This window comes from Telopea speciosissima, chromosome 5 (genome assembly GCF_018873765.1).
Source record: "Telopea speciosissima isolate NSW1024214 ecotype Mountain lineage chromosome 5, Tspe_v1, whole genome shotgun sequence".
In the NCBI taxonomy this organism is placed as follows: domain Eukaryota; kingdom Viridiplantae; phylum Streptophyta; class Magnoliopsida; order Proteales; family Proteaceae; genus Telopea; species Telopea speciosissima.
This window is the reverse complement of record NC_057920.1, coordinates 61,359,555-61,374,036: the sequence shown is the minus strand read 5'-3', so window position 1 is coordinate 61,374,036 and position 14,482 is coordinate 61,359,555. Positions and strand designations below refer to the sequence as shown.

Sequence of the window (14,482 nt, the reverse complement as noted above, 5' to 3'; positions counted from 1 at the left end):
CTAATAGGACCTTAAACCAAATTAATTCACATCTGAGGTCCTAACCCACTTCTCTTAAGTCATAAATATTTAACCCTCTCTTCATTTGTACACACTAAAATACTTGACTGGGTCATTGGATGGCTAAGCTTGGGTGACCTTTACTGGCATTCATTTGTCCATTATAGGTGGTGGTCCTGGTCCTAAACTCCTAATCCAGCCTTTTGAGGAGAGTATAGGAGAGATGGAAGTGAGGTTCTGTAGAGGTTTTGATGATTAATGGTGGATGTTTACCCTTACCATGAAGCCCTTTCACTCACAGGTGCCCTAGCCCTAAAACTATGTGCCAATACAGTAGGCAGCTTTGGGTATAAAAAAAAATGGATTATATTGAGTCCATCAGTTAAGAGAATGTGATCCTATTCCCCTCCACAAAGTTTGTGCCATAAGAGACAGATGCTTAATTGCATGCATGCATGCAATCATTCTGTCAAGTCCTCCTCAACCATCTGATTTAAGCATTTTTTTTTTTTTTTTGTTTTAAATTCAATTCCATGCAAGATTGGGGAGTTGTGATGAGACCTGGCAGCTCAGCTTGGCTGTTAAGACACTAAAGATATACCTTTGACTCATAGGGTCAGGCAGAGAATTGGAAGAGATAATTTTTTTTTACAACCAGATCATGAAGCTGCTGGAAGACCTAAATCAGAGAATTTCTAATTAGGAAAAAGGTTCTCTGAGTAACTGACCGGCATCGAGAGTGTATCAATAAGGAGTGACAAAACAATTTCATACATAAGAGGCAAAAAGATCATTTCACTGGAAGATGAGAGAGAGAGAGAGAGAGAGAGAGAGAGAGGGGTGCTAAATTATCCTCCATTGTCTTTTCCCTAAATTTAAATTCAAATTAAAGGGGAAAACAATTCCAAAGAATTATTTGAAAAGACCTAGAGAATCAAAACCTATTAAATAACATATGAAAAGCAATGGAAATATGTGGTAAATTTTCAATATATATACCATTCTTGTCAAATATTGTGTACCACCTCCAATGTTCAAGAAAAAATTTTCTTTACATAAATTTTCCAATGGAATGTTTTACATTTTCTTAGGACAATGAGATAGTGGTGCTTCTTGTAACACATCCCTTTCAATGTAAAGCAAATCAAAATAAGCAGTAATGGGAAAAGGATAAAAGAGAAAGAGGCAAGAAATTCTGATTAACCAAAAAGGGTGATTATCCCAATCTAATATGGACCCATATGTTTGGTCATATCCACCACTCACATCAAATAAAAAAGCATCCAAAGGGTACTTAAGGAAATAAACCCTAAAGCTAATGCCAGCATGTAACCATCAAAGGAGGTCCATGTAATTACACTTGATGGTGAACAGAGATGGATTTTTGTAATCTAATGTAAAGGAATATATGGTTGAAGCTATATAGTCATTAGGGAACAGTAATAGTCTACTTTAATAAAGGCAATACATGGTACCACAAAGATCAAATAGATTTTGTTCCTTCGAAAAGTTTATAAAAAGAGGGGGAAGGAGCTATAAAGCTACCTATGAAAGGTGAAGTACAAGACATGGATGTCATACACAACTTTTTTTTCTGTGTTCACACCTTTAGATTCATTAATGGAAATTGATCTAATGGATGATAATGTAAAATAGAGCCTATCCAACAATGATAGGTTGATTGAAATTTAAAACTATGTGCTACAAGTTACACCTAACAGATTAGGTTTATATTTAAAGGTGAAATCATTCTCTTATTGAAATAAAATGATAAAAAACAAGTCTATGCAGGTGCAATCATGGTGTACTATGTACCAAATGTCATCTTACCTTCTCAAGGTAAAAGCAAATATTCTTGTTGGGTAAAGAGGGTCATAAGAGAAATGATTAAGAAGCAGAAAAGACCTGAGGTTTAAAAGAAAGGAATCCATAATAGTCACTTTATATGGAAATTGAAGTGGACCTCCATATGTATTCTTTTCATTTACCCTTTTCTAGATCTACCTATATTGTTCAATGGGTCATGAATGTGAATCAAGTCCTGCTGGTCCAAGTGTTGTATGGCCTCCTCTTTAGAATCTATTTCTTTTTTTTTTGTATTTCAAGGGATCTAAATTCTGTTGCAGATACCCTGGCCCGAAAGGCCCTATCTATCATGTGTAGGACAATGTGACCGCGTTCCATTCCATGGCTTCATGACCTTTATTTGAGTGAAACCATTGGTTGTACATATGCTTATCATCAGTAAATTCAGTCCTTACCCAAAAAAAAAGTGTTTTATCCTTGTAAAATTGAAGCAGGTGGGTCAATTGGGTTCATGTACTTAACCTCATAGTACTTCAAATTTTACTCATGCATAAGATGCATGAAAACAAGGGCATCAGATATGGTGCCTTCATGTACTTGAAGAGCTTTCTCTATCTAATGCTTTAAGATTTTGTGTTGGACCTTCTAACATGGTATCAAAGCCTAGATCCTTTGTTATTCTTTCTATGTTATCTATCTATGAGTAAAATCAGGTATGCCGAAACTACATATGAGAGAGAGTGTTGAGATATTAGGAACTATAGAAGTCTTGTCTCACATCAGCTAGTTTTGATCCTTGGTGCTTTCATACACTTGATCAACATCTCTATCCACTCAATGCCTTAGCATTCACGGCTGAGCCCTCCAACGCAACACACGCGTCAACGAGTACAAATAGTGATTGGCTTGGTGATGAGAAATGAGCAGGATGAGGATTTGAGTAGAGAAATGTTTTGGCTTAAATTTTTTTTTTTTAATCTTATACCTAAATTTATGGAAAGCTGTCTTGTTATTGTTGCAAAAACTTTTGTATCAGTCTCTTTCTTAAAGTCTTTCATGAACATGTTAGTTTTGTATCTTATACCAAAATTAGTGGAAAGTAGTCTTGTTAATTATAATAAATTTATAATAAAAGAAGGGATAGAATTCTCTGCACTGGGGCACAGGGTACGTCCAGACACATGGGCGGTGGAAAAAATGATCAGCCCGTCCCGCCCCCCCAACCACAATGATCCATACCTGTCCTTGTCCCGTCCCATGTGTCTGGGCGCAGCCTATTTACACATGCGCTCCCGGTCAAAGAACGTGCGCCCATAAAAGAAACTCTTTATTTGAACAATCTTCAAAAGGAGAAACGTAAGCCTCACGGGAGTGTGATGCACCATATCTCTTTTGAAGTTGCAAAATGAAAGCTCTTTATAAATCCCATACCAGATTGGCTAAAAATGTCACCATTGAAGCCTTCTCTTATGGCAAATTTCAGCCAAAATCTCTCTCTAGTCCCTACTACTACCTCTTCTCAATAGGGAGTCCTTTTTTTCCTTGGCCGTTTCTCTATTGCAAATTTGATACTCCAATAGTTAGTTTCAAACTTTCAATAGCCAAAGAATATTCCAGTACCGTATGGTGACTATGAAGCTGACGTGGTTTGAGTACATATACACATGGCTGACCTTAAGAGTCCCCCCACACCTACCCCTACTTGAAGAAAATGCCATTGGTACAAGAAAATAAGAAACCCACATACTATTTAAGAAAATTAACCATTTTTATTACATAGATCGATGCAGTAGAAATTATAATACACAGTAAAAGAAACAAACACTCTCTCCCATTCTTAAAATGTTATGGGTCTCATGTGGATCTCATGTGGATGCTACTATTCTTGGGACTCTGATCGATGTAGCTTGCAGATTCTTTCTTATACGTACTACTAGTATGTCGAAAATTCGATGTAATAACAAATCATGCATATCTCATATCATACATACTAAGTTGGTATGAATATAATGATAATTTAGCTCTTATATGAACTTAACAATTCAACAAAAACATCAATCCACCAATGTTTTTGCAGTTGCATCAGTCTAGGGTGTCAATTTAGGACCGGATTGGACCGACATCTTAAAAATCGGAATTCAATTGGAAATTGTTATGTATGTCTCGAATTCTTGGACCCGTTTCAAAGAATGATCCGCTCCGACATTTTTTGTAGCGATCCGAATGGAACTTTTTCTGAGATCTGTGATGGTAGCGGAGGGCTGAAGCCCATCAGTGATCTCGTTGAGGGCGCGGAGGCGAAACCCCCGCGGTATAGTTCGATCCGACCTAATGGATTGACCTGGATCCGATGGAGGAGTATTTATGTTCTTTACCCACTTTGTTGTAAAGTATGAGATTTGGGGGTTTTTCGTATTAGGGTTTCAGGGAGAGAGTAGCAACATCGTTTTGGGTGTTCTTGAGAGTTCTCCATTGTAACTTTCTCCGATTTACTTACTGGTGTGTGAACCATGTTAAATTTTTGTGTCACCTTGCTCTGTTTTTGTTTCTTTTCGTGTTTTGGTTGGAGTTTTGCTCTAACAGAAATTAATATTAATGGTTTTGATTCTGGTCCTAACCGGATAAAATGATTTGAATTTTAGAACCAGAATCACTCCAAACTGATTAATTGGTTAGAACAAACCAAGAACCGATTAGGTACCTTTTCGCACTCTCTTGGGTCAAGTATATTCATGTTAAAATGGGTCATTGAGTCAACTGACATTATAATTCATAGATTATTTTGTCAAAGGAAAAGAGAATGCCACCGGGTTGCGCAGCGCATGCTGCCCCTGTGCTCAGACACAGGGCTCACGTAATGATCAGGGGTGCGGCAGTTATTTCACGTGCCCCTATGTCTGGGCGCAGGGGTGGAGTGTCACGTTCTTTCTCTCTTTGGGTTTAAAATTGACCGGAGATCTTGTCATCAGACTTCATATTAGGACGGGACTTATTAAGAACTTAAACCAGACCATGTCATTATTAATTGGCAATGGTTCCAAGGCTTGGAACCCCATTGGTTAAAGATTACAACCTCATCTTATGTATAGCAAGCTTCAGCTTAAATGGAGCTGGCCCCTATCCACTTAGCCATTAAAATGGGAATCATAGGGTCCAATAGGTGATCCATTTTTCGTTTTGGGTCTATGATTTGACCCAGAAATCTGTACTTCATATTTTTTTTGGTGCAATCTGTACTTTATAGTTGCTGAAACTCTGGTTTCGGTGCTGTAGCTCGAGTCGGTTCAAATCCGAGCTCCTGGCTATTGGGTCATGGTATTGTTACGAAAACAATGCTCTGGCGATTTGCAGAAGAAAAATGAAGAAGAAAAAGAACACACAACGCATAACACAGAGATTTACGTGATTCACCTCCAAGATGGAAGTTACGTCTACGGCCGACCAGTAGAACAGGTTTCACTATTTCTCTGAAATGTTACAAAACCCTCATCTCACTCTCTCACAGAGATAAAAACAATAAATAAGAAAACCCTAACCCATAAAGTACACAAAATCCCCCAGTCCAAAAATGCCCAAAAACTAGGCCGAACAAAAAACATAACACATGGCTCAAAAGGTACTCATTTCGAAGATCTCGACGAGCCTAACACCACTCCATGCTTTCGGCGTGAAGCCCCGTCAGCTTTTGGCATTTCAAGATCATTTCGAGGCCGAAACGGCCCTCCGAAGGTCTCAACTGCACTTTTTGGACCAAATCAGGCTTCACCAACAACAGGTATTAGTGTACGGTATTGGAACGGTTATCGGCAACACGGATAATTGATATGATACCGATATGGTATCGGCCTGGATCGGCTATATCGGATAAAATTATCCTTTGATTTCTTAAAAAATGAGTTTTCGGACCATTTTACCCCTTATCCGTACCGTACTATTGATACAATATCAACACGGTATATTATCGGCAACTAGCAAAACCGATACATATCCCAAAATTGGTCTTAACCACAAGTTGGCTGACGTTCAGTCAGATAACAGTTTCTTATGAAAACACAATGAAAGTAGAGGCTAGGAGATGGTTTTGGATATATTGTTGAGGTTGATATTTTATAGTTCGGGTTGTTAAAACTCTGTAGGGCTTGAAAATTTTTGGGGTTTTCATGGGGATGATTTGGAAGATCTGTATCTCTTTGTTTCTCTATAAATGTTAGCGATAGAAGGTTATTAGGGTTATGGAAATTCTTTGTAAACGTAGAGAGGCGTGAGGAAGAGAATGTGTAACCCTTCTATCTATTGCTACTGAAACTTCTCCTCTCTCTCGGTCGACACACAGACCTTGTCAATCTATGTATTATCATTGCATTGTTGTTGTGTCATTGTTTTTCCTATCTGATTCGTAATATTAGTCTTGGATCGGTGGAATCGCCCGGATCGCATCAGTATCGGCTGTCGGCTGAGACCAATCCTAATCCTTGACCGATCAGATATCGATCCACTGGGACCCAAGGGTCAAACCATAAATTAAAAAAAAAGAAGGTGATTTTGATTAAAAGAACAGTGGTAATTCCATTAGTTCCGGCCCAATTCAGGGTGATACTGAGACCGATCCCAAGATTTCAAATCATAACTGAGGATACTCAACCAAGTAACCCAAGTTCAAATCGCAGTGAGATCTACTCTTTTTTATCAAGGTACCAGCTAGCTTAGTTGGCAGAGTCCAGCCTGTTGATGCCAGAAATCCCTATATAACTAAGGACCGATTTTCTCTCCACCCACGGTGAATGGGATCCCATTCACTGCCGAGCAGAGGAGAGTGAAGGAAAGGGCATCAAGAGGGTATTTTGGAAACATGCTAAAACCCTATAGGGGTTTGTGAACTGTCCTCGGAAAACTATCTCCTATAACTAAAGCGACACAATATATTCTTCCATTAACTGATTTATGTATATGATTCCACTCGACTCATAGTAGGGAACTAATGATTGGCTGTCTCAAAAGATTTGGTCATGGAAGTTCACCAACTAAATTGAGAGCACAACTTAGACTTTGTCAGACAAATGGGTGTAATACAAGGAACCTCGACCCAAACTCGGCAACAGTTTCATCTCAATAAGAAAACTTCTTACCCTGGATCAGAACTCCTGAGAACTGAAATAAGGCTCCTGCAAATACACAGCTGAAGCCTGTGAGTAAGGCATTACCCAGATGACCAGAAGAAGAAAAGGCGTTAATTCACCGCAAGAAGATCATAGGAAAGAAAAGGGTTTGATAAAGTATTTTCTTCATCTTTCCTTGAACAAATGGAATAATCAAAATTGCACAATTTACAAGAAGTGGCACATAACCCCACATATATACCTCAAATATCAAAGGTACCTGCAGATCAACCTAATTTTTCAAACTTTATGAGAATAGCACAATTACATTGATTTACAAACTGTAACTATAGATAAACTTGAAACATAATCAGTAAAGGTAAGTGAAATTTTAAGTACTTTTCTTCCCTCTTCTTGCATGTGTCTCGCAATAGGGAAGCAGTTTTCTGTCCAGGAGTGTGGCATGTGTCTATCTCTCTCCTTCAAACAAGGGGACAGAGGTATCTTTTCACATGGGGAGGAGAGAGATAGACTCATGGGAGTGCTGGCGTAGGCCACACTCCCGGACAGAGATCTTTTTTCCCCAGCAATAATATGGTTTCTATATAGAAACCTCAAATTTTGGCTTGACAATGCCAATACTATTTTGAATGTAAGGGGAAAACTGGCAATCACACTTACAGCAGCAGGATTATCAAACATTTAGTCCCAATACTGTTTTGAATGTAAATCTATTTGGCAACCAATCTTCCCTCTTGTTAGAAATCTGCCCTAAAAAATAATAACCTAGAGTACAGAAAACATGGAGTGAGCAAAAGATGCATATATAGACCAGAAGGACGAGATCCAGACAGAAAAGTAAGCCCAAAAGACTATTTCACAGTAATTCACTTAATTGTATATAGACCAGAAGGATGCACATAATTCACTTAATTGTATGCACTAAAGTAAAAAGGTCCATTTGAAGCTTACATTGAAACCTCAGTGATATTACCCAGTAAAATTTCAGGTGTTGGGAGTGACTTGTAAGATTATTCAAGTAAGACTTCATAGAAAGCATAAAACTTCACAAGCAAACTAGTCTAGCTATCAAATTAAACATACTGAATGTTTCTCCATTTTCATTTTCTGAAAATTTATGACAATATGTGTCAATAGTTTATCATTTTATCTAGCTTCATGAACATGGACACCTGTTTGTGACTTGCAATATCCTTAATTGTATGGGAAATTTTTTGAATGGGTTTCCTGTAGCAAAGCTTTAACAACATACCAGTTAATAAATTGAGGGTAAAGATAGTATTCGGAATGGCTCTCTCTATGCAAGTATATCTAGGTACAACTTGAAGATGACAAAACAGCATAACCTCAAACAGACAATCATAAATAAAGAGATTTCCTATTTTATTTGTATTAGAACATAAATAAATAATGTAAGAAATTTAATAATAACCATTATAATCCTTCACTAGAGGCCAAGAGTGTTAAAGAAACCAAAAGAATAAATTCTGAGGCAATGATTTAAATGAAACTGAATTCAGTGAAATAAAATTCAAGTTCCTGGACTTCCTCCAGAGCTTCTTGTTTAACAAGAACTTTGCATAAAAAGCATTTCACAGAGAAAAGTAGTGTGAAGTTCAACTTCATATAGAATTAAGGGAACCTATGTTTCCTTATTTCCCTAGGACCAAGAACAAATAACATCTCTTTTCAAAGACTCCCCATTACTTTCCATCATGCATCTGTTTAAAGTGAATAGGACCAGGAGCAGATAAATCAAGGAGAAGGACGACACCTTGATCTCAAATGATTGACTCAGAAAACAGGCTTTGACTAGGTTGTATGAGACCCACACAGACAGTTTATGATATAAATAACAGATGGTTTAACAAATTGGTCATGATAAGCAAATGTTGGAATTCCAGTCTCTGTCTCAGCCTTGACCAAGACTCAGAACACAGTGCCCCCACTTTTCTACCATTTTGTATTCTAGTTCGAAAACCATATTTTGAAACGCTAGCATTGCAGACTAAGTAGCATGGTTCCAGTGCAGATTTGAGTTGAGTCAGATCCATGAACTCACAAATAAAGGATATGGCTATGCCAACTGTGTATATGATTATGTTGAAAAATCAGAGAACACAATAAATAATATAATGTAGCATGACTCTACGAACTCCAAGTGTATGCGTTTAAAATCAACGCTGCATTAGGTTCAATTGGCATGAATGTAACTGGTGGGGGCGGTGCCTGGATTCAAGTTTTGACTTCTATTTTGTCCAATGCGAGCTCACATTTTATGTTAGGTCGTGCTTAAAGCAGGTATCAAAGATTTCAAGTGTGGGAGGATAATGAATTCCCTAACCAATGACTGATACAGGCAAGCTATGCCCAAAAAAATTAGATATTTAATAACATTATGCTATTAATAAGCCTTAATAGACAAGCAACCACAACATCACATATGAAACACTGAAACTGATTTGCACTTTTTAGATACCACCATGTGAGACAACTAGTAAATTCAATATGTATGATGCAGTTGATACTACACCAATAAAAAACTGTAAACACAGTTTCCAGGGCATTACAATCCCAAATTCAAGTCTTTCATAAGCAAGAATCATGAGTTCAAGCATGGTGGCCTGACATACTGGTGTGAATCCATACAGCTCCAGCTACCTCTGTTAATATTTAGCTTGTGTAACCACAGGAATAGAGAAACTACTTCAGAGATGGCCTTTCAGAAGGATTCATGGATTCTACACGAATACAGAGCACCACTACAAGATTACAAGTGGGAGGTCTTGTTACCAGGATAAAATTAGGAGTTTACAAACAAAAACATTTTGTGGTCTCATATCAAGATATCTCAGATCCAATCATAGTTATCAAGGCAGCAAGGCGTTGGAGAGGGTCCAAAATCAAGCCGACACCAACAAGGCGGCAAGGCGTCCAAGGCGTCCAAGGCGACCAAGGAGCCTGGACGCCTAGGCGATGCCTAGATAACTATCGATCCAATACATACAATTAGTAGCCACTGCTGATTTCAGTACGTCACATGCCACCAAAAAATATTTTTAGTGGGAGTTTAAATTCTAAATGCATAGGCTTCCTACCTGGAACAAAATCAACTAACCTAGAGCTTGAAAAAGAATCTAGTGCAAGCAACATGGTAGAAGGAGAGATAAGACTGAGATTCTCAGACAATTTTGAAAGGAATCCTCAAAAAATGATGATAAGATGATGCCAACATCACTCGATAGTGAATATGATAATTAATGAAAGAAACATGAGGATAAAACAGGAATGAAAGTAGCTAAAGAACACGAAGGTACCTGATAGAACTGTATAAGTACCCTACATGGACTACTTGGCTCTATCCTTCATCTCAATAACAAAGTAGCTAAAGAACACGAAGGTAACACACCTGAAAACTAGAAGGAAACGACGATGAAGAGGGCACAAAAATGCGGTGCCTCCATGACTGCTAATGTATTTGAAATTGCTACAGTACCATTTTGATTTTAACCCTGTAAAAGTCACATTCTGACCAAACCAAAGAGGCTGCGCATGTCCGCATTAAATAGAACAAAAATGAATAGAGCGGGATATAAACAATAAAAGATTTATAAGAACAATGTGCAAATCATTAATGATATACGAATAAGTGTAAGGATAGGTACTTGAAAGATTACTAATATGTGTGAGCAGTAGAAGCAAACAGTTAACAACTAGTATGCATATATAAATGAAAGATGCAAACACCTATATATGCAATAAAAATATGAACACATTTCACTTCTATTCCTAGTATCAAAGCAGGTCACCGTAATCAATATAAATATATATACAAGCAAGAGTAGTTATATTAGAAATTATTGTGTATCCATCAACCACAATAAAGCATCGATTTCCTTTTATACAATTCCATATCAATGTTAGATACTATCATCAGAGAAGCGCCTACGTTAGCCAAATAAATGTTACTAGCTTCTATGCTTCGAAATCAAGTATCAGTACTGCCAATGGATGTAGAGGGAACAACGCCATTAGAAGTTCTTGTTACACCAGAAAGGAAAGAAATACCAGAGACAAAATGGTTAGTTTTGTATTGGATAAAACATTTCCAACCAAACTGATAAAAATATAACATTGCTTTCGTCAGATTTTTCATTTGAATCCTGCATTCGCATTTGTTGTGATGTATAAAATAACATCAGGAGTTTCATTTGAATCAATACAGAAACAAATGCCACAATTACTTGGTTCTTCTTGCAACTCGAAACGGCAGATAATATGCGTTTGCCCCAAGATAATTTGACTCTGATTATCAGCTCCATCTTCCTTCCACTTCTATGAAATTCATCAGTTTATAGCTTTATTGTGTATTTTGATGTAGAAAAAGGAAAGGGAGGACCCCAATTTGTTGGGACAGCTGAGATATCTTAGTCTTGCAGACATCTCCATTGCTACTAAATATAGAAGAGGACGAGAGGAGTAAAACATCTCACAGGGGAAGAATCGATATCTGGGGGCAGTAGAAGTTCTTGTTACATCAGAGAGGCAGGAATTACCAGAGGCCTAATGGTTAGTTTTATAACAGATAAAACATTTCCAATCAAATTGATAGAAATATAACATTATTATTGTCAGATTCTTCAATTGAATCCTGCATTTCACATATTTTTTGAGATGTATAAAACTACATCAGGAATTACATTTGTTGCAAGAGACACAGAAACAAATACCACAATTACTTGGTTCTGCAAACCAAACTTGGTTCTCCGTGCAAACTTGAATCGGCAGGTAAAATGCCAAAATTCTTTGTCCCAAGATGACTGGACTCTGATTGTCAGTTCCATCTTCCTTCCGCTTATATACAGTTCATCAGCTTAGCTTTATTGTATATTTTGATGTAGAAAAAAGAAGAGGACCCCAATTTGTTGGGGGCAGCTAAGATATCTTAGTCTTGCGGACATCTGCACTGCAACTAAATATAGAAGAGGAGGAGAGGAGTAAAAAGATCTCACAGGGGAAGAATCGATTTTTTGGATCCGCCATATCTTGATAGCAAGAACTTTCCACCGCACGACACTGATCTTTTCATGGCAATAGGTCCAATTTTGAGAGCTTGCCGAGTGAAAGAACCATCCATCAGCTTAAAAAAGTTGGGACTTCCACCTTGGCCCTTGGAGACGAGTTCTGAATTGGATTCTTCAACTGAGATTACTTGGGTAGACGAACTTCCTTCGGATTCTAATGGAGGAAAATTAGACGGAGAGAAACACATCATGGCTGCAGCAAATGAACCCATAGAAAAAGACCTTTTTACAGGCTGTATGTTGCCTTCCTCCTCCAGACGATTATCACTCATGTCGATACTGACCATCTGAAGCCCAGAATTTGCAGGTGATGATAGCTGAGTCATGGCCTCCTTTTCAATCTCAGCATCCTTTGTTCCACCATCAACCCGTAATTCAACTTCATCCTCTATTCCAGCGCCAACCACAACAGTGGTTTCACCAACCCCACCTCCGCCGCTCTGATTGCTTCCTGAAGCACCATCACTCGACGAATTCCCCAACTGGGTTTCATCCACTGTACCCGAATTACTTAAGTTTGGCTCAGTTGCAGTCGACGAACGCCCAAGACTATCGGGGTTAGACACGATTGGGGCGCGACACAAAGGGCAATTAGTATGGGATCTGAGCCACCTATCGATACAGAGGAGGTGGAAGGCATGGCAGCACTTGGGTAGTAACCTAAGAGTATCATCCTCCTGGAACTCACCGAGACAAACTGAGCACTCAGTCCCTTCAACCAAGCCCGTTCCATTCTGATACTTGCAGACGGTGATGGAATTGACGATGTTATCTGGGAGACCCACTGTTTGGATGAACCAGATGGGATGATCTATAATCGGTCCCTGATCCTCATCGAAAAAATCTTCGTAATCATCGTGAGGTTGAGGTGGAGCAATCCTTGCGCGATTCCAACTCGAACAGTACTTAACGATGACGGCATAGTAAGTAACGAGAAGAAAAGCACCACCAAGAACAGCGCAGACGATGATTACAATTGGGGAAAATCTATGAGAGAAGGATTCATCCTTGAAATAGTCTGGATTAGAAGGAAAAAGAGAAGAAACAGGAGGACAAGCATAAACGGAACAAAGAATTGTATCGTTTACTGTTGGAACACAGCTTTCAATTGTACAATTGACTGTCATGTTTGAATCGGCAAAAAACTTCTGATAAATAGACGCCATTGAAGAAGCAGAGAGAGAGAAGCAAAGAGGACTCTAGGTAGAGTTGGAACTTGGAAGGAGAGAGAAGAAGAACAGGTGAGAAGTAGATTCGAACCTACTCCGCGAAGAGACCATGTTTCAGTTTGAGAGACGATGTTGATGGAAAGACTGTCGATTCGAGAGGTTAGGATATCTCTCCACCTTCCGTTTTGTTCCCATTTCGCTTTCTCTCTTTTCTTCTATTAAATCCATTTCCCCTTTTTCTTCAAAATTTTCAACTCCAGTGGGCTTATTGGCTATGAATTTTCCTTTTTTTTTTTTTTTTGGGCCCTCGACAACCCACTATCAACCACGACAGATAAAAGAACACTGAGAACCATAGAATGCTAATGCCTAAAGGGAATGAGAAAAATCGAATTAGGAGATTTTTTTTTTTTTAAGAATAATTCTTAAAAAAGAAATTCTAAGTCTCAAGTGTAGTATACCATACAATGCACTAGATATTATTTAGGGTTAACACTTGATAGATAAAAATTCAAGTGTCAAGTGTGATGCACCGTGCACCATCCTATACACTTTAAAGATGCATTGAGCGAGAGAATACAAATTTTAATTTGGTACAACATGAGTAAGTCGTGTAAGTCTTGTAGAGTAACAGTTAGAGAGTAGAGAGTCTAGAAATTTAGAGAAGTAATTATAAGAAATTAATTAAGTTTTTGTAGTAATAAAGAGGGGTTAGAAGTGTTTTATGCATAAATTAAGGGATGTGACAGCACGACAACGCCCGTACTGGGCTGGCTAGTGAGTGAGATAGAGTCCAAAACTCTAAAATTAAAACTGGGTTTTCTAGAACACCTAGTGCTGTTTGTTTCTAGACAGGTGATTACTGGTGTAGTAAGTGGTGTTGGGGCTGGGGGAATGCATGAACCACAATGACATTAAGTTCCTCCACCAAGAATCCTTTTTTCCTAGGCCACCTCGTTCCGAATTCAGCTCTCCTTCAGCAGTGGCGGGTGTTGGAGGATCCAGCCTAGACAAAACAAGAGTGTTTGGATTAATTCACAGGTGGCCCCACCTATAAAATGACCACCTCCTTATTTTGACGTATTAAAATTCTCTGTAGTAACGGTAGGGCAGCGGTGCATATCCAGCGGCACAGCAGAGGTCATGTGTGCCATGTGTGCCACCTGGCCTCTGCTATGCCGTCGGATGTGCACTGTCGCCCGCTGGTACTGTAGAGGATCCTGGTCCCTGTTTTGGCTAGGTTGGATCCTCCAGCTCCTACCACAGCTGGAGTAGAGCTAGGTCCCCTCGTCTCCCACCCAGAACA

At 38.6% G+C, this 14,482-nt stretch overlaps 1 protein-coding gene across 1 annotated transcript; it reads right to left on the bottom strand.

The window, feature by feature from the left end:
- Positions 1-11,487: 11,487 nt before the first annotated feature.
- LOC122663417 (RING-H2 finger protein ATL52-like) lies at positions 11,488-13,426 on the bottom strand. Its single transcript, XM_043859097.1, has one exon. The coding sequence runs from the start codon at positions 13,171-13,173 to the stop codon at positions 11,932-11,934; it is 1,242 nt and encodes a 413-aa protein (XP_043715032.1). The 5' UTR covers positions 13,174-13,426; the 3' UTR covers positions 11,488-11,931.
- Positions 13,427-14,482: the final 1,056 nt, after the last annotated feature.

What these genes read in the sequence shown, in the direction of transcription:
- LOC122663417 (XM_043859097.1), bottom strand. Translation starts at nt 13,173, where the DNA reads ATGGCGTCTATTTATCAGAAGTTTTTTGCCGATTCAAACATGACAGTC.